The sequence below is a fragment of the Salvelinus namaycush genome, chromosome 39 (genome assembly GCF_016432855.1).
Source record: "Salvelinus namaycush isolate Seneca chromosome 39, SaNama_1.0, whole genome shotgun sequence".
NCBI classification, from domain to species: domain Eukaryota; kingdom Metazoa; phylum Chordata; class Actinopteri; order Salmoniformes; family Salmonidae; genus Salvelinus; species Salvelinus namaycush.
Genome location: NC_052345.1, coordinates 6,617,634 through 6,641,475, shown reverse-complemented (window position 1 = coordinate 6,641,475; position 23,842 = coordinate 6,617,634). Strand labels below are relative to the sequence as shown.

Below are 23,842 nucleotides of genomic sequence, written 5' to 3'. Positions count from 1 at the left end.
AACAACAACATAAAATGCATTATGCAGAAATGATTAATTAGGCAAACATGATTACTTCCAAGCATTCAAAGGCCAGGAAACTAAATATAAGAAGCGTAACCTCATTCATTATTCATGTTATGTTAGACGAATCTTGGCATAGTTCATCCACATGACACCCCTGAAAGCAAGGATAGGGTATCAGGGCTGACCACAATAGCCTCTATTTGCTATGTCACCCGGCCTACACGGTTGCTGATGTAGGATCTCTCGCTATCTTAATTCAATTGAAAGGGGCTTTATTGGCATGGGAAACATGTGTTTACATTGCCAAAACAAGTGAAATAAACAATAAACAAAAGTGAGAAGATACAAAACAACATCAACAAAAATCGATTTGAATTTAACAGTAAATATTACACTGAAAAAGGTTTAAAAAAAGGTAAAGACATTTCAAGTGTTATATTATCAGCTATGTACAGTGTTTTAGCAATGTGCTAAATAATTGTAGTACGAATAGTAGGGGAAGATAAATATGAAATTGGTGGTATTTACAATGTTGTTTGTGGTTGCCCTTTTCTCAGGGCAACGGGCCACAAATCGTGCTGCTATGAATGCACACTGCGGTATTTCACCTATCAAATATGGGAGTTTATCAATGTTTGATTGTTTTCAAATTCTTTGTGGGTCTGTGTGATCTGTGTGATATGTATCTCTAATGTGGTCATTCATTTGGAAGGTTAGGAAGTGCAGCTTAGTTTCCACCTCATTTTGTGGGCAGTGGGCACATAGCCTGTCCTCTCTCTCTCTCTCTCTGACGTGGAGTACAGGGAGAACACTGTAAGAACGGCCCATGTTCTGAATTCTGTCACTGTACATTTCAAAAGTGCTTCAAAAATTGTTATATTGACTAGGTCCGTCCTAGCTCGCTCATTAATGTCTTAATCAAAATTACGGATTGCCTTTTATCCGCCTAGGAACAGTGTAGTTCTGCCTTCTTCAGGGGCAGAACTACAGATTTTTACCTTGTGAGCTCGGGGATTCGATCTGGCAAACTTTCGGTTACTGGCCCAACGCTCTAACCACTAGGCTACCTGCCGCCCCAAATTAATCCTGATTAATTCAATGGAGTGGGTTAAGTAAGATCTATACCAAATTAGCATACCCCCTGAGTCTCTTCCCCGTGTAACACCTAGAGGCCAACCAGTAGGTCCATCTCCTTTATACCATGTTTCTTGCAGGATGACAATGTCTAAATTTCTGATATCTTTGGTGAAGTCTGGGTTCCTGCTCTTTAGGCTAAAAGCCTCAGACCCCCTTATCTCTCTCTCTCTCTCTCTCTCTCTCTCTCTCTCTCTCTCTCTCTCTCTCTCTCTCTCTCTCCAACTCTGTTATTTTAACACAAGTGCTCTCTTTCTTCCTCTCTTCACTGCATGCACCTTTTTTACTGTTTGCATTCTTTTCGATTTTGTTGATCTCAAGTGAATTTTTCCACTCAAAGCTGTGAGAGATTTCCTTTAAGTTTAAACAACTTAGTCTCTACATTTTATTTGCATGTTGTAAAGAATAATTTTGCCTAATGATTTTTAAATTAAAATAGGCTATTCATAGTGTCTGGCAGCACAACCCCTCTTCACATTCCTTTGAAGTGGCAGCAAGAAATAAATAGTTTTGGTCCGGCCTTCAGGGTTATTTAATTGGCCGAGCAAGCTGTCAGTTGTTAGTTTTTATATCTGATTGGCCACTGTCTCTCTCTCTCTCTCTCTCGTGGTATGGAATGTATCATGATTTGGTATGGTCTTGCCACAGTATTTAGGTTTTGACGGCGAATAGGGAATCGCTCACTGTGTTATTGATGTTTTTTTTCTTCGACATTTCCATGGTAACTGTCCAAAATTTGATCAGCAGCTAGCAGCGAGAACACCCAAGTATTCAAGCATGGAGCCAAATGAGAAGAATCCGACTCCGGACTCGAAATATGGTAAGAAATGTTCCCTTTCTTCGCATTCTGTTCGCACCGTTATTTTTGAAAAAAGGGGTGTGGGTGGAAAAAAATTGAAACAATGACTCGTGAATGATGGGTGGGGACCGGCCGCGTGTGTCCCACTCCCAAACAGATTTACATCGCAACAACATCATCCTATTCAGCGTGTATAGTAATAGTTTACGTTTCCCATTAAAAATACACTTTACAAAGAATCAATCCTGCATTTATCAAAGGCTTGCAGCTGTGCTGCTCCAGCCTACATCTATCTAGCGATGCGCTGTTTATGTTCAATTTAAGGACTAAGTGATATTCATTGTTGCCCTATTATGTACACTGATCATATGGAAATGAATAAACCCCTATGGCCTAGGCCTATATGTTTCCCACATGGTCCATTGTTCCCACTAATTGGAATCAGAAGAATCAGATAGCAAAGTCGGATAGTCTATTCTACAGCCTTTGTCCACTTGACTTGAACAAGTATATTAGACAAAGCTATTAGTCAAATGTTGCCTTGTAGGCAATGTATAATTCATTACCAATTCATTTCTATAACAGAATAATCAGTACAATGAATGAGTGTTGACAACTTGGGCGGCCTAGTGGTTAGAGTGTTAGACCAGTAACTGAAAGGTTGCTAGATCAAATCCCCGAGCTCACAAGGTACACATCTGTTGTTCTGCCCCTAAACAAGCAGTTAACCCACTGTTCCCTGGTAGGCTGTCATTGTAAATAAGAATTTGTTCTTAACTGACTTGCCTAGTTAAATAAAGGTACAATTTAAAAATGCTCAGTCTGCTCTCTCACAGAAGTTGTTTGTGTGACAACACACATGTTGTGCTATCTAGAATGCCATATGGTTATTACTCACACACACACACACACACCACCGCAGCGGAAATAATTGGTCCTCAGCTATAGTGCATCATTAACACTGATTTATTTCAGTTTTGCCATAACGACTTTCTAAAACGTCACTCATTGCGTGGCATGTCACATGTCTCTCAAGAGGTAGACTGATAGTCAGCCTGTCCTTCGCTGCAGTTGCACTTCCAAATGGTGGTTGGACTTTGGGTTGAGTTGTTGTTCAGAAGATCTGTTGAGTCATCGAGGTCCTCCGTCCTGTTTATCCTTAATCCCTCCAGTCAATGTCATCACACGTTGGAATAGACCTGCACTTCAAACCTCAACTGATTACCAACATAGCAGGCTTACAATACGTTGTCGGTAATTTAGCATTTAGGCCCCACCCTAGTCATATTATGATGAAGATAGAGGCCTAGGTTTGTAATAATATATATAATATATATGCCATTTAACCGACAATTGTATCCAAAGCGACTTACAGTCATAAATTCCAATGTAATCTAAGTCATATTAAATTGGATTCACTGATATCCATTCAGTATGACTAGTTTGTAAGAAAGGGAGTGAGAGACGGACAATAGTTGACTTATAGGCACATTCTCTATGGCAGGGTTCCCCAACTGGCAGGTGATTTTATTTGGCCCCCCAAGTTATCTGAGCCAAACAAACATGTATTTGAATAATCATCATTTTTTGTTGGAATTTTCATTGGTGGACATAAGACTGTAAAAACACCAGAAAATCAGCTCCAAGTGATTTTAATTTTGGAAATCTGTCCCAAAGTATTCCCCGCATAATAGAGATACATGATCGTATACAAATGTAAGCAAGGTTTGAAATTATTATGTTATGATCTGTTTGGGCTTCTTGCAGTCAATTTGCAGTCTACAAATTATTTGTAACGATGTTCCGGCCCACCGACCATCCGCTCAAGAAAAAATTGTCCTCAATCTAGTTGATGATCCCTGCTCCATGGTTTATCTAAGGAGCCACTGATGTCAGTACAGTATCCTTGTGACTTTCCTGTTGCCATGTAAACAGGCCTAGTCCTCAGTCAGCTCCCTGCCCCCACATCACACATCAGCCAGAAAGGTCATAAACTGAACGGAAGGCCTTTAAACCAATGTTTCAGGTACCTATAGAGAGTAAAAGCCCGGATCCCAGCTTTCTGTTAGCCAGGGCCTCTATTCATAAAGTGTCTCAGAGTAGGAGTGCTGATCTAGGAGGTAGAAGTGCTGATCTAGGAGGAGGATGAGTGCTGATCTAGGAGGTAGGAGTGCTGATCTAGGAGGTAGGAGTGCTGATCTAGGAGGTAGGAGTGCTGATCTAGGAGGTAGGAGTGCTGATCTAGGAGGTAGGAGTGCTGATCTAGGAGGTAGGAGTGCTGATCTAGGAGGTAGGAGTGCTGATCTAGGAGGTAGGAGTGCTGATCTAGGAGGTAGGAGTGCTGATCTAGGAGGTAGGAGTGCTGATCTAGGAGAAGGAGTGCTGATCTAGGAGAAGGAGTGCTGATCTAGGAGGTAGGAGTGCTGATCTAGGAGAAGGAGTGCTGATCTAGGAGAAGGAGTGCTGATCTAGGAGGTAGGAGTGCTGATCTAGGAGGTAGGAGTGCTGATCTAGGAGGTAGGAGTGCTGATCTAGGAGGTAGGAGTGCTGATCTAGGAGGTAGGAGTGCTGATCTAGGAGGTAGGAGTGCTGATCTAGGAGGTAGGAGTGCTGATCTAGGAGGTAGGAGTGCTGATCGAGGAGGAGGAGTGCTGATCTAGGGGAAGGAGTGCTTATCTAGGAGGAGGAGTGTTTATCTTGGAGTAGGAGTATTGAAACTGATCCTAGATCAGCACTACTCTGAGACACATACAGGCCCTGGTATCATTGTGCTGTTTTGCCAACAACCTGGAGACAGCAAACAGCCCAGGGACCAGGCTAGTTTCCTGCCATGTTGTCTGTCTATATAAATATCCTCTGACTGTGTATGAGTGGGCTAGTGTGCCGGCTGGATGTCTTGTCTAGTCTAAAGCACCAGCCGGTAGCAGCATGCACAGGCCCACTGCTGAGTGTCTGATGTACCCACTCAACACACTGATTCTAGGGGCACTGAGTCAACTCATGAACTCAAGTGGCACACACACACACACACACACACACACACACACACACACACACACACACACACACACACACACACACACACACACACACACACACACACACACACACACACACACACACACACACACACACACACACACACAGCATATGAGTGAGTGTGTTGTTTCACAATGATACTTTGTCATGCTGTCTCTGGCTGTCAGGTCACAGCCAAACTGTTGAACAGAGTTGCTTAGTGTGATCGTAGTGAGCCATGTAGGGGAATGAGAGGGGAGCGGCAGGCAGGATTTGGGCTGGATTTATTTGGCAACCAGTGGCAAGTTTAGACACTTCAGAAAAGGGAATTGGACACGCCCCCCCCCCCCCCCCCCCCCCTTCAGTCTCAGGAATATCTGATGGCTTCTCTCAGGCTACTGCCAAAGAAGAGTTTACTCTGGAAGCAGTTGAGTTGTGCAGTATAAACTACACCATGACCTATTCCATATACACATCAATATGATGTACTGTTGTTGAATTGTCACCTACACCAGATAGGTGCAATGAAGTGGGTTGTTTTACAGGGTCAGCCATAGTAGTACAGCACCCCTGGAGCAAAGTAGGTGTAAGTGCATTGCTCAAGGGCACATCGACATATTTTTCACCTTGTCTGCTCAGGTATTAGAACCAGTGACCTTTTGATACTGGCCCAACAATTTAGCCACTAGGCTACCTGCCACTATAGTAGCCTGTGTTATTAGCGAAGTCCTTCCAACCTATTCCTGTACAGACACATGGAATTAGTAATAACTCATCAATATACAAGATTCATATCGACATTCAAATGCCATGTTTTTGAATAACATTGGAACGAGAGGCTTGTTTCTCCACCACCTATCTGCAGCTACTGTTATGATGACCATCCAGCCATGGCAGTAATGGCCTGTCTCTGTGTGCTAGACCACAACAGACCAGCAGACACTAAACCATTAGATCACTAGACCACAACCCCATTAAGAGTGTCTAGATAGTGGACATTCAATAGTCCCACTGGGTCTGGAAGTGGAACATGTCCGTCATGACAGCACTGTGTGGCTCAGCTGGTAAGGGCATTGCGACCAGCAACGTCAGGGTCGTGGGTTCGATTCCCGCTGGGGTCACATAGTGAAAGGACTCACTGAACTGGTTGTTTTGGATAAAAACTTCTGCTAGCCTGGCCCCAGATCTGTTTGAAATCTATTGCTTACGTCATTGTCTACTCCCACTCTAGGTCCCATTGTCAGACTGAAATCTGTCGATACACACTAGCCAGTATTGTCTATACCATGCTGTCTGTCTATCACATGGCCTTGGAGGTTGGAAGGCGGGAAGGTGTCATGGCCAGACCAGGGAGAATATGTAGGAGGGCGTATAATCCTTCCAGAACAGACACAGTCTGTCTCAGATATGTATGGTGGTCTATGCAGGCTGCATTTTCATTTTTGATTGAACCGTTATTTAGACTGGGAAGACATATTGAGAGCTCTCTTTTCCAAATGCGCCCTGTCTAATGCAATATAAAATACACATTAAAATACACATTAAAATACAATATAGTACAAAAGAAAATGCTGGGTAGACTACAAACATCGTCAGGGGTTTGTTGAAAACTCATTTATAGACTATATAGACTTATAGATCATATATTTGATAGTTAGTCAATTGTTTGTAAATCATATGTAGTCTAGTTATAGATACTTTCAGCACGGTTGTGAAGGCAATCAGGACTGAAAAGTTTAAAAATACGTCTTAACTTTGAAACAAGAAGTTAGAAAGTTCAGAGAAGTCCCATCAAGTCCCATCATCGCTGGCTAGCGAGAGAACTGCCGAATCATATGAAGGATCCTCTTCCTGTAGGCTTTTTACAGATATAAGGTTGTATATGTTATTTGAAGGAACATTTTGTATGAACCACTAGACCTAACTAAGTCATGCACAGTGCACCACATACTGTGTGTTTGCAGTCGACCCAGTTAGGTGCATAGCCTGTTGCTATCCCCTGAATAGGAAGGGAACTGCAGTTGAGTTTTACGAATTATCATATTATATCAGTGTCTACATACTTGACCTACATGAGAGTGATAGATGTTTAGCTTCGTTTCTAGTCACCCTGACTTTTGCATCCACACCCATCTATATTAGGATAGATGCAAGTCCTGTATAGCTTTTAAAATCCACTCTATTAGGGTGAACTCACCAAAGTCATTTTAGGAGTGATAAAGGTTAAGTAATGGCGTCGAGGGAAAAGAAAAACACTGTTACCTCTCTCTCTCCTCTCCAACCCTCCTGTGTGCCACCCATTCCCATGATAAGAGCCCAGTAAAAGAGGCAAAGAGAGGGAGAAATGAAGAGAGCGAGGGAAAGGAGGGAGCGTAACGTTAAAGGAAGGCAGAACTCAGCGAGATACAAGATTTGACTCGTTCTTTATGTTGCAATACACAGGAAGAAGGAAGTGAGGTCTAAGGTGGTGGTCTAGAGTCGAGACACACTTAACGCAGTAAAAGTGTACTGAAAGAAATATAGGCAACACAACACATGAATACAGGCAAACCTGTTGATGAAAAAGACAGAGAAGGAGTGACTGAGGAGTGAGAATGGCAAAGAATAAAGGTATTGTAAATATTCAGGACAGCAGTGTAACGGTTTTTGTTGTGTCTGTTGTTTCTTTCACTTCTCACTGAGGGCATGATGGGAGTAGCCTTTTCAGTTGTTGTCTGTGACGTTGTTTATGTTTTGAACTGAACATTATGGACTGTAATTAAAGACAGTAAATTAATGTGGTTGAGATTGAGGCAACTCACTTTGCTTTATAAACCAATATGGTTTATTCTATGGGACACTGGGTGTTCGATGGTTGCAACGTGCGTGATCTGATGACACAGTGAAATAGTGTACACTCTTAGAACCAAAAAGGGTTCTACCTGGAACCAAAAAGGGTTCTCCTATGGGGACAGCCGAAGAACCATTCTGGAACCCTTTTTTCTCGGAGTGTAGGCTACAGTGTGTCATCACATTGCAGCCGTTGTGTACAATGGGATTTCCAACACTCATACAATAATGTTCTTAAATACTGTACAGTCAAACTAATTGTTCTGCCATCCGAAGAAAAGGGGTGTTTCCTATTTTTTTGTTGAGCAGGATGGAAAGCCTGACTCACCGTTATATCTCACGTTGACAGAACAGTATATCATGTCCACAAGAAGCCGCAACAATGTTCTCAGTCACACTGTGCTCTATTTCCAGAAAATAATGTGACACGTTCATTAACAAGACACATGGCCATATGTCATAACAGGATAAGGGTCAAAATCTTAGATGCAAAACAGGAAATACAATGTTGCCCCACATCATTTGCGTATTGTGGAACTGTGTAGCTCAGTTAGTAGAGCATGGCGTTGGCAATGCCAGGGTTGTGGGTTTGATTCCCACGGGGGGGAAAGAACGACAATGTATGCACTCAGTACTGTAAGTCACTCTGGATAAGTCCCTCTGGAACTAAAAATGTTATTGGATGATTGGGCTTTTTATGTTGGTTTCTAGATGTAGATGTAGATACATTGTATCAGGACCATTCAGACTGTATACACAACATTATAATTGTCTTGCTCTGCTACCAGACTATGGTGAATTGAGTAGATGTGCTGTCTGATGTGGCGCCTGCCTAGTCTCTGAAGTGTTACCATAGCGTTACTATGGTGCCTAAGAATGTCCACCGGGAGCTCTGAGTCACCGGGGAGCCATTTTGTGGGTTGCTAGGCATGTCAGTCTTGCGGGAGAATCCTTTTGTTATGGAAAATACGTCTCAGCTTTGTTAATGTGTACACACACATACAGATATACTGATACACAGATATAAACACTCACACACACACACACACACATCTGTGTATAAATGTAAAGAAAAATATTAAACTCTTTGCTTTTTCACAGGTGAAGCACGGAAGTTTGACCCTACCTTCAAAGGACCCATCCACAACAGGTAATCATCTCATTATCAGCTTTGACAGCCAATCCTCACTCTACCAATTACTCACATAGCAAAGCTCTATAAAGCTCAACGTCAAAAAATAGCAGTCAAACCATCTCTCTCTCTCCCTCTCTGCTCCTGTGGTTGCCAGGGGCTGCACAGATGTGTTCTGCTGTATTCTCTTCATCTTGGCCATACTGGGATACTTTGCTGTGGGGATCCTGGGTCAGTGTCTCCACAACTACACTATTACTGGCCATTACATCAGTTCTAGGGCCCTGTGTTTTGGTTAATCATGTCACATGACCTGTATTTTAGCTTTTATTTTAAGCCTTTTCCAGAAATGGTAATTGGACCAAAAATGTAAGCAATTGTCTGAGGATGGTGCTGGGCCGACTGTCACGCCCTGACCGTAGAGGTCCTTTTTATGTCTCTATTTTGGTTGGTCAGGGCGTGAGTTTGGGTGGGCATTCTATGTCTGGTGTTCTATGTCATCCTTGTTTTGTATTTCTATGTGTTTGGCCTGGTATGGTTCTCAATCAGAGGCAGCTGTCTATCGTTGTTTCTGATTGAGAATCATACTTAGGTAGCCTGTTCCCACCTGTGTTTGTGGGTGGTTGTTTTCTGTTTTGTGTGTTCACCTTACAGGACTGGTCGTTTGTCGTTTTTGTTGTTTTGTTCAGTGTTCAGTTGTTTAATTCAAATAATGAACACTTACCACGCTGCACCTTGGTCCTCCTCTCCTTCTCCCGACGTTGTTCGTGACACCGACGGACATAAAAAGAAAAGGGGACAATTTGATGAAAAGGCTTTAAATAAAGTTTAAAATCCAGGTCATGTGACATGATTAACCAAAACACAAGGCCCTAACAAGACACAGTAAAGTGATATTCTATTCTATTTGAAGTGATTCTATTCCATTGTGTGTCGTTATGACAACTGGACAGTATCTGAACTACAGTGTTGTTGTACTTCCTCCTACTCCAGCCTGGTCCCAGGGGGACCCCAGGAAGGTTATCTACCCGACTGACAGCAGAGGACAGTTCTGTGGCCAGGCCGGGACCCCCCTGGAGTAAGCCCCTTCCATTACCCCCCTATTTATTCTGCCTTTGAACATCTCTCTTCAATACTGATCCTTCAGAATTCCTCTTGTCCATTCACATGTCAAGATATTATCTGTCTCTTTCTGTTAATGTCTTTTGTGGTATCAGCCAAGACCTCAGAAAAAAAATTGTAGACCTTCACAAGTCTGGTTCATCCTTAGGAGCAATTTCCTAACGCCTGAATGTACCACATTCATCTGTACAAACAATAGTATGCAAGTATAAACACCATGGGGCCACGCAGCCGCCATACCGCTCAGGAAGGAGACGCGTTCTGTCTCCTAGAGATGAACATACTTTGGTGCGAAAAGTGCAAATCAATCCCAGAACAACAGCAAAGGCCCTTGTGAAGATGCTGGAGGAAACAGGTACAAAAGTATCTATATCCACAGTAAAACGAGTCCTATGTCGACATAACCTGAAAGGCCGCTCAGCAAGGAAGAAGCCACTGCTCCAAAAGCGCCATAAAAAAGCCAGACTACGGTTTGCAACTGCACATGGGGACAAATATCATACCTTTTGGAGAAATATCCTCTGGTCTGATGAAACAAAAATGGAACTGTTTGGCCATAATGACCATCGTTATGTTTGGAGAACAAAGGGGGACGCTTGCAAGCCGAAGAACACCATCCCAACCGTGAAGCACGGGGGTGGCAGAATCATGTGGTGTGGGTGCTTTGCTGCAGGAGGGACTGGTGCACTTAACAAAATAGATGGCATCATGAGGGAGAAAAATGATGTGGATATATTGACGCAACATCTCAAGACATCAGTCAGGAAGTTCAAGCTTGGTCGCAAATGGGTCTTCCAAATGGACAATGACCCCAAGCATTCTTCCAAAGTTGTGGCAAAATGGCATAAGGACAACAAAGTCAAGGTATTGGAGTGGCCATCACAAAGCCCTGACCTCAATCCCATAGAAAAGTTGTGGGCAGAACTGAAAAATCGTGTGCGAGCAAGGAAGCCTACAAACCTGACTCAGTTACACCAGCTCTGTCTGGAGGAATGGGCCAAAATACACCCAAGTTATTGTGGGAAGCTTGTGGAAGGCTACCTGAAATGTTTGACCCAAGTTAAACTCAATTAGCATTTGGTTTTAAATTGTTTATGTAAAGTTCTGACCCATTGGGAATGTGATGAAAGAAATAAAAGCTGAAATAAATCATTCTCTCTACTACTATTCTGACATTTCATATTCTTAAAATAAAGTGGTGATCCTAACTGACCTAAGACAGGGAATTGTTACTGGGATTAAATGTTAGGAATTGTGAAAAACGGATTTTAAATGTATTTGGCTAAGGTGTATGTAAACTTCCGACTTCAACTGTAACTGTCTCTAACAGGAAGAAACCTCTCCTGTTCTACTTCAACATCCTGAAGTGTGCCAGTCCCCTGACCCTGCTGGAGTTCCAGTGCCCCACCACTCAGTTATGTGTGGAAAGCTGTCCTACCAAACACATGACGTTGCTGAAAGCCTACCTGAACAAAGGAGAGCAGGAGTATTACAAGCAGTTCTGCAAGGAAGGAGTGGACTTCTCCAAAATGGTGGGTGACAGAGGAGATACATTTGCAGCGGCAAAGTAGGTAGTTAGGGAAATAATGTGTAACTAAGGGTGATTTTGTTGTGTTTCGCAGAGTGCTCCCGAGATCCTGAGGGATGGCCTGTGTCCTTCCATGCTCATGTCCAGCAAACCATGTAAGTCTTCTCACGAGCCATAGCATGCACTGTGTGTGTGTGTGTGTGTGTTTTTATAAAGACTTAGTAAATGTATAGTGACCACACAGCTAGTGATTCTTGATCTCCACTCTCTCTCCTCTCCCTCCAGTCACTCGTCGGTGCCTTCCAGCTCTCAGTACCATGAAAGGTGGTGTGGTTGTTGTTGGCAACGAGACTATTTTTGACAACGGGGAGGGAGAGAAGGTGAACGCCACGGATTTTCTGGACGCTTCAAAGTGAGTCCTCATGCCTCAACCTGAAACACCGTCAATATACAGTACCAGTCAAAAGTTTGGACACACCTACTCATTCAAGGGTTTTTCTTTATTTTTACTATTTTCTACATTGTAGAGTAATAGTGAAGACATCAAAACTATGAAATAACACATAAGGAATCATGTAGTAAACAAAAAAGTGTTAAACAAATTAGATTCTTCAAAGTAGCCACCCTTTGCCTTGAGGACATCTTTGCGCACTCTTGGCATTCTCTTAACCAGGTTCACCTGCAATGCTTTTCCAACAGTCTTGAAGGAGTTCCCACATATGCTGAGCATTTGTTGGCTGCTTTTACTTCACTCTGCGGTCCTACTCATCCCAAACCATCTCAATTGGGTTTAGATCTGGTGATTGTGGAGGCCAGGTCATCTAATGCAGCACTCCATCACTCTCCTCGATCAAATAGCCCTTACGCAGCCTAGAGGTGTATTGGGTCATTGTCCTGTTGAAAAACAAACGATAGTCCCACTAAGTGCAAATCAGATGGGATGGTGAATCGCTGCAGAATGCTATGGTAGCCATGCTGGATAAGTGTGCCTTGAATTCTAAATAAATCACTGATAGTGACACCAGCAAAGCACCCCCACAACATCACACCTCCTCCTCCATGCTTCACAGTGGGAACCACACATGCGGAAATCATTCGTTCACCTACTCTGCGTCTCACAAAGACACAGAGGTTGGAACCAAAAACCTCAAAATTGGACTCATCAGACCAAAGGAGAGATTTCCACTGGTCTAATGTCCATTGCTTGTGTTTCTCTGCCCAAGCAAGTCTTTTCTTATTATTGGTGTCTTTTAGTAGTGGTTTCTTTGCAGCAATTTGACCATGAAGACCTAATTCACACAGTCTCCTCTGAACAGTTGATGTTAAGATGTATCTGTTACTTGAACTCTGTGAAGCATTTATTTGGGCTGCAATCTGAGGTGCAGTTAACTCTAATGAACTTATCCTCTGCAGCAGAGGTAACTGAGTCTTCCTTTCTTGTGGCGGTCCTCATGAGAGCCAGTTTCATCATAGCGCTTGATGATTTTTTACACTTGAAGAAATGTTCAAAGTTCTTGAAATGTTCCTGATTGACTGACCTTCATGTCTTAAAGTAATGATGGACTGTCGTTTCACTTTGCTTATTTACTGCTGTTCTTGCCATAATATGGATTTGGTCTTCTGTATACCACCCCTATCTTGTCACAACACAACTGATTGGTTCAAATGCATAAAGAAGGAAAGAAATTCCACAAATTAACTTTTAACTTGGCACATCTGTTCATTGAAATACATTCCAGGTGACTACCTCATGAAGCTGGTTGAGAGAATGCCAAGAGTGTGCAAAGCTGTCATCAAGGCAAAGTGTAGCTACTTTGAAAACACTTTTTTGGTTACTACATGATTCCATATGTGTTATTTCATAGTTTTGATGTCTTCACTATTATTCTGCAATGTAGAAAATAGTCAAAACAAAGAAAAACCCTTGAATGAGTAGGTGTGTCCAAACTTTTGACTGGTACTGTATGAATTAATCAATCAATCAACCTACCTATCAATCTGTCTGTCTGTCCGCCCGCCTGTCTGTCTGTCAATTGTTAGCAAAGTGTTAAGTGGACTTGTTGTTCTTACAGGAAGTCCAATGTGGTTGTTGAGGCTCGCCAGGTAGCCATGAGGATCTTTGAGGACTACACTGTGTCCTGGTACTGGATACTGATGTGAGTGTCTCTCTGTGGTAAACACACTCATGACACAAGACAATAAAGAAAGTTGCACACTATAGGCCAGTTACCCGTATTATCCCAATAATGTATTGCTGAGCCAACATTTCCCCATAGAGATAAATGTTCCCTCACAGGAACAACAAAGTTCTGTGAATTTGAATGTTATTATCAGTATTCCTCCAGTGGTCTGGTGATAGTGGTGGTGGGGGGGGGGGGGGGATAGTCTCATCTTAACATTCACATAACTTTATTAAGATGAGACTGACCCCCCCCCCCCCCCCCCCCACACCACTATCACCAGACCACTGGAGGAATACTGATAATAACATTCAAATTCACAGAACTTTGTTGTTCCTGTCTCTCCTCCAGTGGTCTGGTGATAGTGGGGGGGTCAGTCTCATCTTAATAAAGTTATGTGAATGTTATTTCCTGTCTCTCCTCCAGTGGTCTGGTGATAGTGGGGGGGTCAGTCTCATCTTAATAAAGTTATGTGAATGTTATTTCCTGTCTCTCCTCCAGTGGTCTGGTGATAGTGGGGGGGTCAGTCTCATCTTAATAAAGTTATGTGAATGTTATTTCCTGTCTCTCCTCCAGTGGTCTGGTGATAGTGGGGGGGTCAGTCTCATCTTAATAAAGTTATGTGAATGTTATTTCCTGTCTCTCCTCCAGTGGTCTGGTGATAGTGGGGGGGTCAGTCTCATCTTAATAAAGTTATGTGAATGTTATTTCCTGTCTCTCCTCCAGTGGTCTGGTGATAGTGGGGGGGTCAGTCTCATCTTAATAAAGTTATGTGAATGTTATTTCCTGTCTCTCCTCCAGTGGTCTGGTGATAGTGGGGGGGTCAGTCTCATCTTAATAAAGTTATGTGAATGTTATTTCCTGTCTCTCCTCCAGTGGTCTGGTGATAGTGGGGGGGTCAGTCTCATCTTAATAAAGTTATGTGAATGTTATTTCCTGTCTCTCCTCCAGTGGTCTGGTGATAGTGGGGGGGTCAGTCTCATCTTAATAAAGTTATGTGAATGTTATTTCCTGTCTCTCCTCCAGTGGTCTGGTGATAGTGGGGGGGGGGGGTCAGTCTCATCTTAATAAAGTTCTGTGAATGTGAATGTTATTTCCTGTCTCTCCTCCAGTGGTCTGGTGATAGCCATGGTGGTCAGTCTCATCTTAATAAAGTTCTGTGAATGTGAATGTTATTTCCTGTCTCTCCTCCAGTGGTCTGGTGATAGCCATGGTGGTCAGTCTCATCTTCATCGTCCTCCTGCGCTACCTGGCCGGGATCATGATCTGGGTCATGATCGTCATGGTGATACTGGTCATCGGTTATGGTATTATATTCCCCTTTCCTGAAACCTATCTAACTGAAAACATACTGTTGTTTTACCTATTTAAAGTACCATTAAAAATTGTAAAATCAACATTGTGCATTATTAAGTTAGCCATTAAGAAATGTTAGAGGTAGGCTCAGTGATATGACATAAGTGCACTAAGTAAACTGCATAGTCGGTCAATTTCCGTTGAAGTGCAAGGCTAAACTTCTCAGCTGATTTGGTCCCATGGCTACAAGGCTGTAACGGAGTGAAGAAAACCCTGTACACGTGTACAGATACTGTGTGTCACTGTGTGAGAGCGAAGTATTTCATCTTGCTCATCGCAATATCTGCAGTGCTGCTCGTGCAACGTCATTTCGCTGACTCTTACCTTTAAAATGTTTAGGGATCTTCCATTGTGCCATGGAGTACCGCAACCTGAGGGGAGAGCCGGGTTCTGACGTCACTATCCGTGATCTGGGACTGCAAACAGACTTCTCTGTTTACCTGCAGATCAGACAGACCTGGCTGGCTTTCAGTGAGTACATGCACTCATTCTCCCTCTTTCTCTCTCTCTCTTTCTCTCTCTCTTTCTCTCTCTCACATCCTGCTCTCCCTCTCTATTTATTTTTTTCCCTCTTCTGCTCTCTCACTTTCTCTTTCTCTCTCAATTCATTTGAATTTGCTTTATTGGCATGATGTGACAATGCACATATTGCCAAAGCTCACTTTGGAGATTTACAATGTTAACATAATTAAAATAATAATAATAAATATAGTCAACAGGACAACAGTAACAACAATAATCAAGGGTCAAAATAACCATACATTGAACAAAAACAATAAGCATAGAGGACATGTGCAGGTTGGTTGGTCTGTCAGACACTGTCCCTCATGTTATGGCAGGTAGCAATGTAGTGCGCTGCCAATCCACAGCTCTCTGCGTCCTCCCCCAACAGGACGGGCAGCCTATTCTCATCAGAGAGGTCTTTGAAACCTTGAATAAGGATTTCAAATTTGGGGAAATGACACTCGCTCTCTCTACCTATCTCTCCCTCTCTATACTCTTTCTCCCACTCTCTCTCTCTCCCTCGCTCTCTCACATCAATTCATTCAACTCAAGTTGAGACACACACACACACACAAACACTCTAACTGCGCTCCGCTCCTCCGTCAGTGATCATCCTGTCCATCGTGGAGGTGGTTGTCATCCTGCTGCTCATCTTCCTCAGGAAGAGAGTCCTCATCGCCATCGCCCTCATCAAGGAGGCCAGCAGGGCTGTTGGCCATGTGATGTCATCACTGTTCTACCCTCTGTTGACATTTGCCCTGCTGGCCCTGGTCATAGCCTACTGGGCCATCACCGCTGTGTATCCTTCAGCTGTCAATCATGTTATTCATGTTTACATGTCTGTCAAGGGAAAGAAGTGTTCCTGTAACGGTCCCTGTAATTGTGTGAAATGTACTAGATGACTTTTAGTTAAAGGTTTTGTTGTAGCGCTAGCCTAGATAGCTGTAGATGGTGAAGGGAACCGTGCAGATTGAAATGTGGACAGAGTGAGACCGTCAAGGAAAATAACTGGGACGACTCCTCCACAAGTCATCGCTGCAGAAACTAAATGTATCAAGAAAGTTTCCATGCAAATGGTCACGTCTGTATGACATGTCTCAGTATCTACTTCCTTAGTGATGGAACCTCCTTGACTGCCTTTCCCAGCTTCCTGTCCACCTCCAATGAGCAGGTGTACAAAGTGTTCAACACCACTGAGTGTGAGTACTCCAGAGACACCTGCAATCCCGAGGTGAGCCACAAGATGTCTCTGTTCTTCCATATCTGCCTGTTTACATATCAGGCTTATTTTTTGTAAACTTTTATATGTTCCTTCTATTCTATCTGTATATAGTGTTCAAAAAGGGCTTTTTTTTCTCATTTATTGAATATAAGTGGGCTACTCCTTTAATACCAGCAGAAGTGCTAATATCACAGAGATTTCCCTTCTCTTTCCTCAGACGTTCAACACCACCAACATCACAGCCCGGTGCCCGGACGCCGAGTGCCTGTTTGCCTTCTACGGAGGCGAGAGCTACTACCATAAATACCTCATCATGTTCCAGTTCTACAATGTGTTCCTCTTCTTCTGGTGTGCTAACTTTGTGACGGCGCTGGGTCAGGTGACCCTGGCTGGGGCCTTCGCATCCTACTACTGGGCCTTCAAGAAGCCTGACGACATCCCAGCCAACCCCATCTGCTCCTCACTTGGTCGAGCCCTCAGGTAGGAGGGGTAGTGTGTGGGATGGGGGGTTTGGATGCATGTGTGTGTGGTGTGTGTGTGTGTAAGCAGTGCACGTGGGTGGGGGGGGGGGTGACTGAGTTAGTGTGTGAGTGATAGGGTGAAAGAAAGAAAGAAAGAAAGAAAGAAAGAAAGAAAGAAAGAAAGAAAGAAAGAAAGAAAGAAAGAAAGAGGGTTGCATGGAGAGTTAGTGAGAGACCAATAATTTGGACACAATCTTTTACCTTCTTCCCCCTGTCTAGATACCATACAGGCTCCCTTGCCTTCGGTTCCCTCATCCTGTCTCTGGTTCAGGTCATCAGGGTTCTGCTGGAGTACCTGGACCAGAAGCTGAAAGGTGAGGTGGTGTTCTCACATGTCCTGTTCCATTCTCAGACGTGAATAACTGGGATACTTCCTCATTGACATCATACAGTGGGAAATGGACAAAAAAATGTCACTACTAATTATTGCATTTTAATAGATGGTTGTTATCTAAATGAACAGGAACAGATGTCTTTATCTCCTGTTTGTTGTTATGTACCCCACTAGCTGCCCAGAATCGCTTTGCCAAGTTCCTGCTCAGCTGCCTGAAGTGCTGCTTCTGGTGCCTGGAGAAATTCATCAAGTTCCTCAACAGAAACGCCTACATCATGGTGAGTTCATCAACCTAACTGTGCGAATGTAAGTTCTCTGTGTATTAAAGACTGTGTGAACTGTGTGAATTAAAGGCAGTGTGAACTGTGTGAATTGAAGACACTGTGAACTGTGTGTATTGAAGACTGTGTGAACTGTGTGTATTGAAGACTGTGTGAACTGTGTGTATTGAAGACTGTGTGAACTGTGTGTATTAAAGACTGTGTGAACTGTGTGTATTAAAGGCAGTGTGAACTGTGTGTATTAAAGGCAGTGTGAACTGTGTGTATTAAAGGCAGTGTGAACTGTGTGTATTAAAGGCAGTGTGAACTGTGTGTATTAAAGGCAGTGTGAACTGTGTGTATTAAAGGCAGTGTGAACTGTGTGTATTAAAGGCAGTGTGAACTGTGTGTATTAAAGGCAGTGTGAACTGTGTGTATTAAAGACTGTGTGAACTGTGTGTATTAAAGGCAGTGTGAATTGAAGACAGTGTGAACCGTGTGAATTGACACTGTATGTAACACCACATGTTTCCCCTAGGTGGCAATATATGGCAAAAGCTTCTGTACCTCAGCCAGAGATGCCTTCTTCCTCCTCATGAGAAATATAATCAGGTGAGTGTTGTTGACTACTGAGACGCCCTTCATAAACCCTCCATAAACCCTTCACAACTCCTTCTCAAACCCCAGTCTCTGGGACCTTTTCTGAAGAGCAATAGCATCTTTAACAACTCCTCTTCTCCATTCATATAGACAGTATTTATGTATCTCTTTGGTTTTCTGTCTCTTTTGATTCATTTCTCTGTTGGCTTCTCAGGGTGGCTGTCTTGGACAAGGTGACTGACTTCCTATTGTTTTTGGGGAAGCTCCTCATCGTTGGAATTGTGGGTAAGTGATCCTCAGAAACACAAGCAGAGAGACTTGATTTACACCTTGTACAGTTTCCCACCATCTGTGATACTTTTCAGTGAGCCCTCATATCCTAATAATATGCATCTCTTCTTCTCTTGCTAGGAATCTGTTCTTTCTTCTTCTTCTCTGGGAGGATTAAGGCTGTGGAGCAGACTGCCCCCTCTCTCAACTACTACTGGGTTCCCATTCTGGTGAGAGACAGGCCTGAATGAACTCTTATACTGTTATTTCAATCCATGTCTCTCAATGTTTTTTGTGCTAGGGATTGGTAAGCTAAGGGTCATACTTATCTATAGGACCCTTACATTAAAACTGGTCAACATTATCCCAGGGCCGGTCTACTGACTCAAGGCTGAGAAATACTGCCTTAGAGAGTCTGTGTTGTTTGTATTGATTCCAACACTGTGTGTGTGCCTGTTTCTCTCTTCCTAGACGGTGGTGGTGGGATCCTACCTGATTGCCCATGGATTCTTCAGTGTGTACGCTATGTGTGTGGACACACTTTTCCTCTGCTTCTGTGAGTAATATTTTATTGGTATACTCTTTAGTCACTCACACAACTTTCCAAATCTGAAATGCTCTTTTTACCTGAGATTCCTCTTTTGCCTGCCATGTTTCTGACTTTTCCTTCTCTTTGTCTCTTCCCTCCTTCTTCCACACTTCACTATTTCTTATTCCACACTTTTTGCTTCTGTTCTTTTTTCCCACTAACCCGAACAAACATAACCCCATAATACACATCAAACACACACACAACGAAGGCGAAGACCTGGAGAGAAACGACGGCTCTCCAGAAAGGCCGTACTTCATGTCTCCGGAGCTTCACGAGATTCTCTCCAAAACCAAAATGGCGGATGAAGAGGACAACAAAGATGGTACGGAACAGCCAGACGCTGACCCAAGTGAACCTACACTGATGGACGAAGTTCGCCTGGAGGAGGAAGTACCGCTGAAAGAACAAGATGGAGAGATACAACTGAAACGCCAAGATGTGTTCATGCAGGCCAACGAAGAGGAGCAACCTCTGAAGGAGAAGACCAAAGAGGAGGAAGTGGAAGAACCACAAGAGGAGAAATCTGAAGTGAAGGAGGAGAAGGAAGAGAAGGGACCAGAAAAGAAGGGACCAGAAGAGGAGGCAGGAGTGGAAGAAAAGGGATCAAAGGAGGACAAGCCTGAAGAGAAGGATCACCAACCGACAGAACCTAAAAAGGAAGAGACGGAGGAAAAGAAACCTCAAGAGGCGGAGACTAAAGACCCTCCTTCTACACCCCAGGAGTAGTAGTTTACGTTGTCATGGAGACGTGGAGCTTGGTAAACCTCATAACTAGGTCAGGAAATGCCCCTGGCCCTACTCATATAACGTGTGCCGTATGGAGCCAGTATACAGTACCTGTTACTAACGACGTAATATGTAATTCTATGCTAATATGTAATTCTATGCTAACGACTGTGTGATTTGAACCAGTTAAATGTATGACCAGCTTTTAAATGCAAGACTTTTCACAGTGCTAATGTATTGTATTCACACATAGGGTTGTTTTAACGTAAAGGTAGATGGTTTTAACAAGGTCCTGTGGTTGTAAAAGGCTGGTCAAAAACTCAGTGCATCTCTGTAGCTTGAAAATATTATGTTTATTTATTGACTATTAATTTATTGTGTTGGTTTGGTTTTAGACAGTGATGTTTTTTTACCGTGAGGATCTGTAGATTTGTGAGTGCTGAACCTGTGCCTGACTACTACAATTGTTATTATGAATGTTTAATTGTCTTAATATCATGAAGTAATGACTAATGAATGCACTATGAATTCACTATTACAATGTTTACAGTCAATCAAAACAAAACTTCAACTAACAGTGAAAATGAACAATGTTTACATTGATACCAGCTGACACCAAATGGTAAATCCTTTGATATCCTTTGATATGAAAATGTGATTTCCAATGGAATCAATGTGTATGTACAGTATGTATTTATTAATTAGTATGCTTATTATGTCTGTGTGTAATTATTTATTTTGCTTATTAAGTTCTGTATCAATTATATAGATGATCCCTCCAGCCAGGAACACGTTTTTGGACTCAATGTATTGTATTGAAATTCCACAAACTACTTGCCTTGGAATTTCGGACTGGCTTAACTGCTGTGATTGTGTTGCTGTGATGCAATCGTTTTAACCTCTCAGATCAGGGTCGTATTAACCACAGGAGGTTGGTGGCCCCTTAATTGGGGAGGACAGGCTCTTGGTAATAGCTGGAGCAGAATCAGTGGAATGGTATCAAAAACATCGAAAACATGGTTTCCATGTGTCTGATGCCATTCTATTTACTCCATTCCGGCCTTATTATGAGGCGTACCTGAACTTGTTTTTGTTTTCCGTTGCAAAATGTTTTTAAACGTTTTCCGCTGCATGGCCTAATGAATACGACCCTGCAAGCCCTGTTCAATGTTTACTGACCCTATTTGCCTTTGTTTTCTTCTTTCTCTCGATCTGTCTCGCTCTTTATCTGTCTCTCTTTCTGTCTGTCTCTCTTTCTCTCTCCTCCTATCTCTGTGCTGCATGGTGTTTCAGTAACATTGCCTATTGAGTGCTTTATCAAAACTAACCTTGCAACCTTCTGCCAATGTTTTCTATCTGTTTCTGTCAGTGTGTGTCACATTGTAAACATGTTAGCTGATGTAGTATTTCACTTATATATGATACATTCCACTCAGTTTGCTTTTGTTGGATGCAGCTGTTGATTAAAGTTTGTTGTATTGATCAATACATAGTTTTTTTTGCATGTAAATGACAAATGTAATCATATTGAATGACGATAGGACAGTGGGAGAATGACACAATGGTGAGTTTCTATTCACTTTGGGACAGTTTCCCAGATACAGACTTAATAAGTTTAGTCCTGGACTATACAAGCACTTTCATCAACGCATGCTTTTCAGTACAGGATTAAGCTTAGACGGTGTCTGGGACACCGGCCCTTTTATGTTGTTAGGAATAGGATACTGTTTTACATGAAGAGATGTTGACAATGGTTGGTTCTCTTATTGTTGTCTCATCAATTCATTGATTTTCCAGTGGAAGACCTGGAACGCAATGACGGAACTGCAGAGAGACCCTACTTCATGTCTCAGAACCTTCTCGCCATTCTGAAGAAGTCCAACGAGGATCAGGCCAAGACTGTAGACTAGCTGTGCGTGCGTGTATGTGTGAGGAGAACAGAGAAAGATGAGGTCAAGCCGCCTTGCCTGCGCAGTGTGCTGTGTGTATCGAATGTGCCTTAAGATCATGATACTGTATGGCTACAGAAGGATGCCATCGTCACAAACAGAGAGGTCTGAATGAGTAGCCAACATATTCCGTTGTGTTTCCCACAGAAGGTGTCTATGACAGAGCTTATAATATTTAGTTTTTTTAGAGATGTAAATCTGTTCTTGTTTTATTATCATTTTTGTTGTTGCTTTTTGTTGTGCCTTTTGTTTGGCTAGGCTGTTTTACTTTGGCTAGGCAGTTTTACTTTTACTTTTTGCAGTCCTCTTGAAACTCTGAACATACAAAACTTTGATACCTTTTTTTTTGTGGCTGACTAATGTGTTCAATTTGAACACATGTTTTACATGAGAATTCTCCAAGTTTTTGTCAGTTTTCTCAAATGTATAATGAATTACATAGATTTTCTCACAATTAATTTACAAAAATGTTTTGCTTAAATGCTAAATAATTTTTGCATCAGGTTTGTTAATAGTATTATTTTTCACTATTGCTGCTGTTGATCTTTGTATAATGGCTGCATATTGCAGTGTACATTTACTGTAACTTACCAAAGTAAAGAAAACATGTTCTAATGCAGTATTAGTTTTGGGACTGAAGGTTTGTTAAGTAGTCCATGGGCCAGTGAAAAACATAGTCCACTTTGGGGTGGTAAAGGTTTAATAGTCTCATCTTATTCCCCCCATTCCTATGAACAAATATATATGATACCCACTCCAAAAGAGGAGCTTTCTATGCTTTTCACACCTTTATATGTCTTGTTGTATGGGAGTCTATGCAATAGAATGTTTGCAGGCTGATAATTACATTTTAAAGCAAGTTTGAATGTTCACATGCTCATTGAAAATGACTGTATCAAACAACAATGGAACATTCTATTGGGTGGATCTCATCGTAAAAACATGGTATTTGGTACATTTTTGCCATCTCTTCGAAATGATTTACCTAGACTGACTCATCGTTGAAACAACACTGTTACAAATAGCGGAACTAGATATTTCTATACTTCCCATTCTGTCTTGATATACCCCAAAATGCATACATTTATGACCTTTGACCCCCGAAAGATGGGACCAGATGGGACCATAGAGACGTCATTACCATTCCAGTTGTTTCATACCTTAATATGTTGTATTATGAAGTTAATAACATATAAAATTCCCTTCGTTTGGAAAGATTGTTCCCAGATAATACAACATTATTTCATACCATCAATCCTGTGGGCTCAATTAACCACATAGGGGTCAAAACACAAAATGCACACATTTATCTACCGCAGCATCATGGGTATCATACCAACATGTAACCCACTGACATGGACCTAAATGAAAATCATGATTAGACTTTGCCACCCCAAAGTAGACAAATATGTGAAATTTGGCCTGCTGGCCCATGGACTATTTACTTAACCTCAAATGCAAGCTTTTGTATATTTCATTTTCAAGAGAAGGATTGTGTAAACGTGTGTTTTTGGAGCAGGATGTGTTGTAAATAACCCCACTTTTTTTTTTACTACTACATACTAAATTTGTATTTAAAGTTATTGTATCTAGAAAAATACATAATTAAAGTGAGCTGAAGTCAAGTCGGTGCTGCTTTGTTGCTCGGTTTGCTCTAGGTTTGTGTTCGGTCTCGAGCCTCGACCTGATAGGAAAGTCAGTGTACATGTTGCTAGGCAACGAGAAGCTATCTGAACGACGGTGTTTTCACGCGAATTCCG

At 42.3% G+C, this 23,842-nt stretch overlaps 1 protein-coding gene across 4 annotated transcripts; it reads left to right on the top strand.

The window, feature by feature from the left end:
- The first annotated feature begins 1,770 nt into the window (after positions 1–1,770).
- Positions 1,771–23,707, top strand: slc44a2 (solute carrier family 44 member 2). Of its 4 annotated transcripts, none has more exons than XM_038978837.1 (20): positions 1,771–1,960; positions 8,888–8,936; positions 9,076–9,149; positions 9,912–9,996; positions 11,371–11,572; positions 11,663–11,723; positions 11,854–11,980; positions 13,641–13,724; positions 14,943–15,055; positions 15,444–15,575; positions 16,215–16,407; positions 16,755–16,839; positions 17,048–17,310; positions 17,571–17,665; positions 17,860–17,963; positions 18,484–18,557; positions 18,760–18,830; positions 18,957–19,045; positions 19,287–19,371; positions 21,931–23,707. In XM_038978837.1, the coding sequence occupies exons 1-20, from the start codon at positions 1,918–1,920 to the stop codon at positions 22,041–22,043; spliced, it is 2,142 nt and encodes a 713-aa protein (XP_038834765.1). In that variant the 5' UTR covers positions 1,771–1,917; the 3' UTR covers positions 22,044–23,707. The 4 variants fall into 4 exon arrangements, with proteins under 4 accessions (XP_038834765.1, XP_038834763.1, XP_038834766.1 ...); XM_038978835.1 differs by lacking the exon at positions 21,931–23,707 and adding an exon at positions 19,616–21,889; XM_038978838.1 differs by lacking the exon at positions 1,771–1,960 and adding an exon at positions 7,411–7,567.
- Positions 23,708–23,842: the final 135 nt, after the last annotated feature.

Coding starts and splice junctions, on each gene's coding strand:
- slc44a2 (XM_038978835.1), top strand. CDS start 1,918: ATGGAGCCAAATGAGAAGAATCCGACTCCGGACTCGAAATATG. Junction 11,981..13,640: donor GATTTTCTGGACGCTTCAAA/GTGAGTCCTCAT, acceptor TTGTTCTTACAG/GAAGTCCAATGTGGTTGTTG. Junction 19,046..19,286: donor ACTACTGGGTTCCCATTCTG/GTGAGAGACAGG, acceptor CTCTCTTCCTAG/ACGGTGGTGGTGGGATCCTA.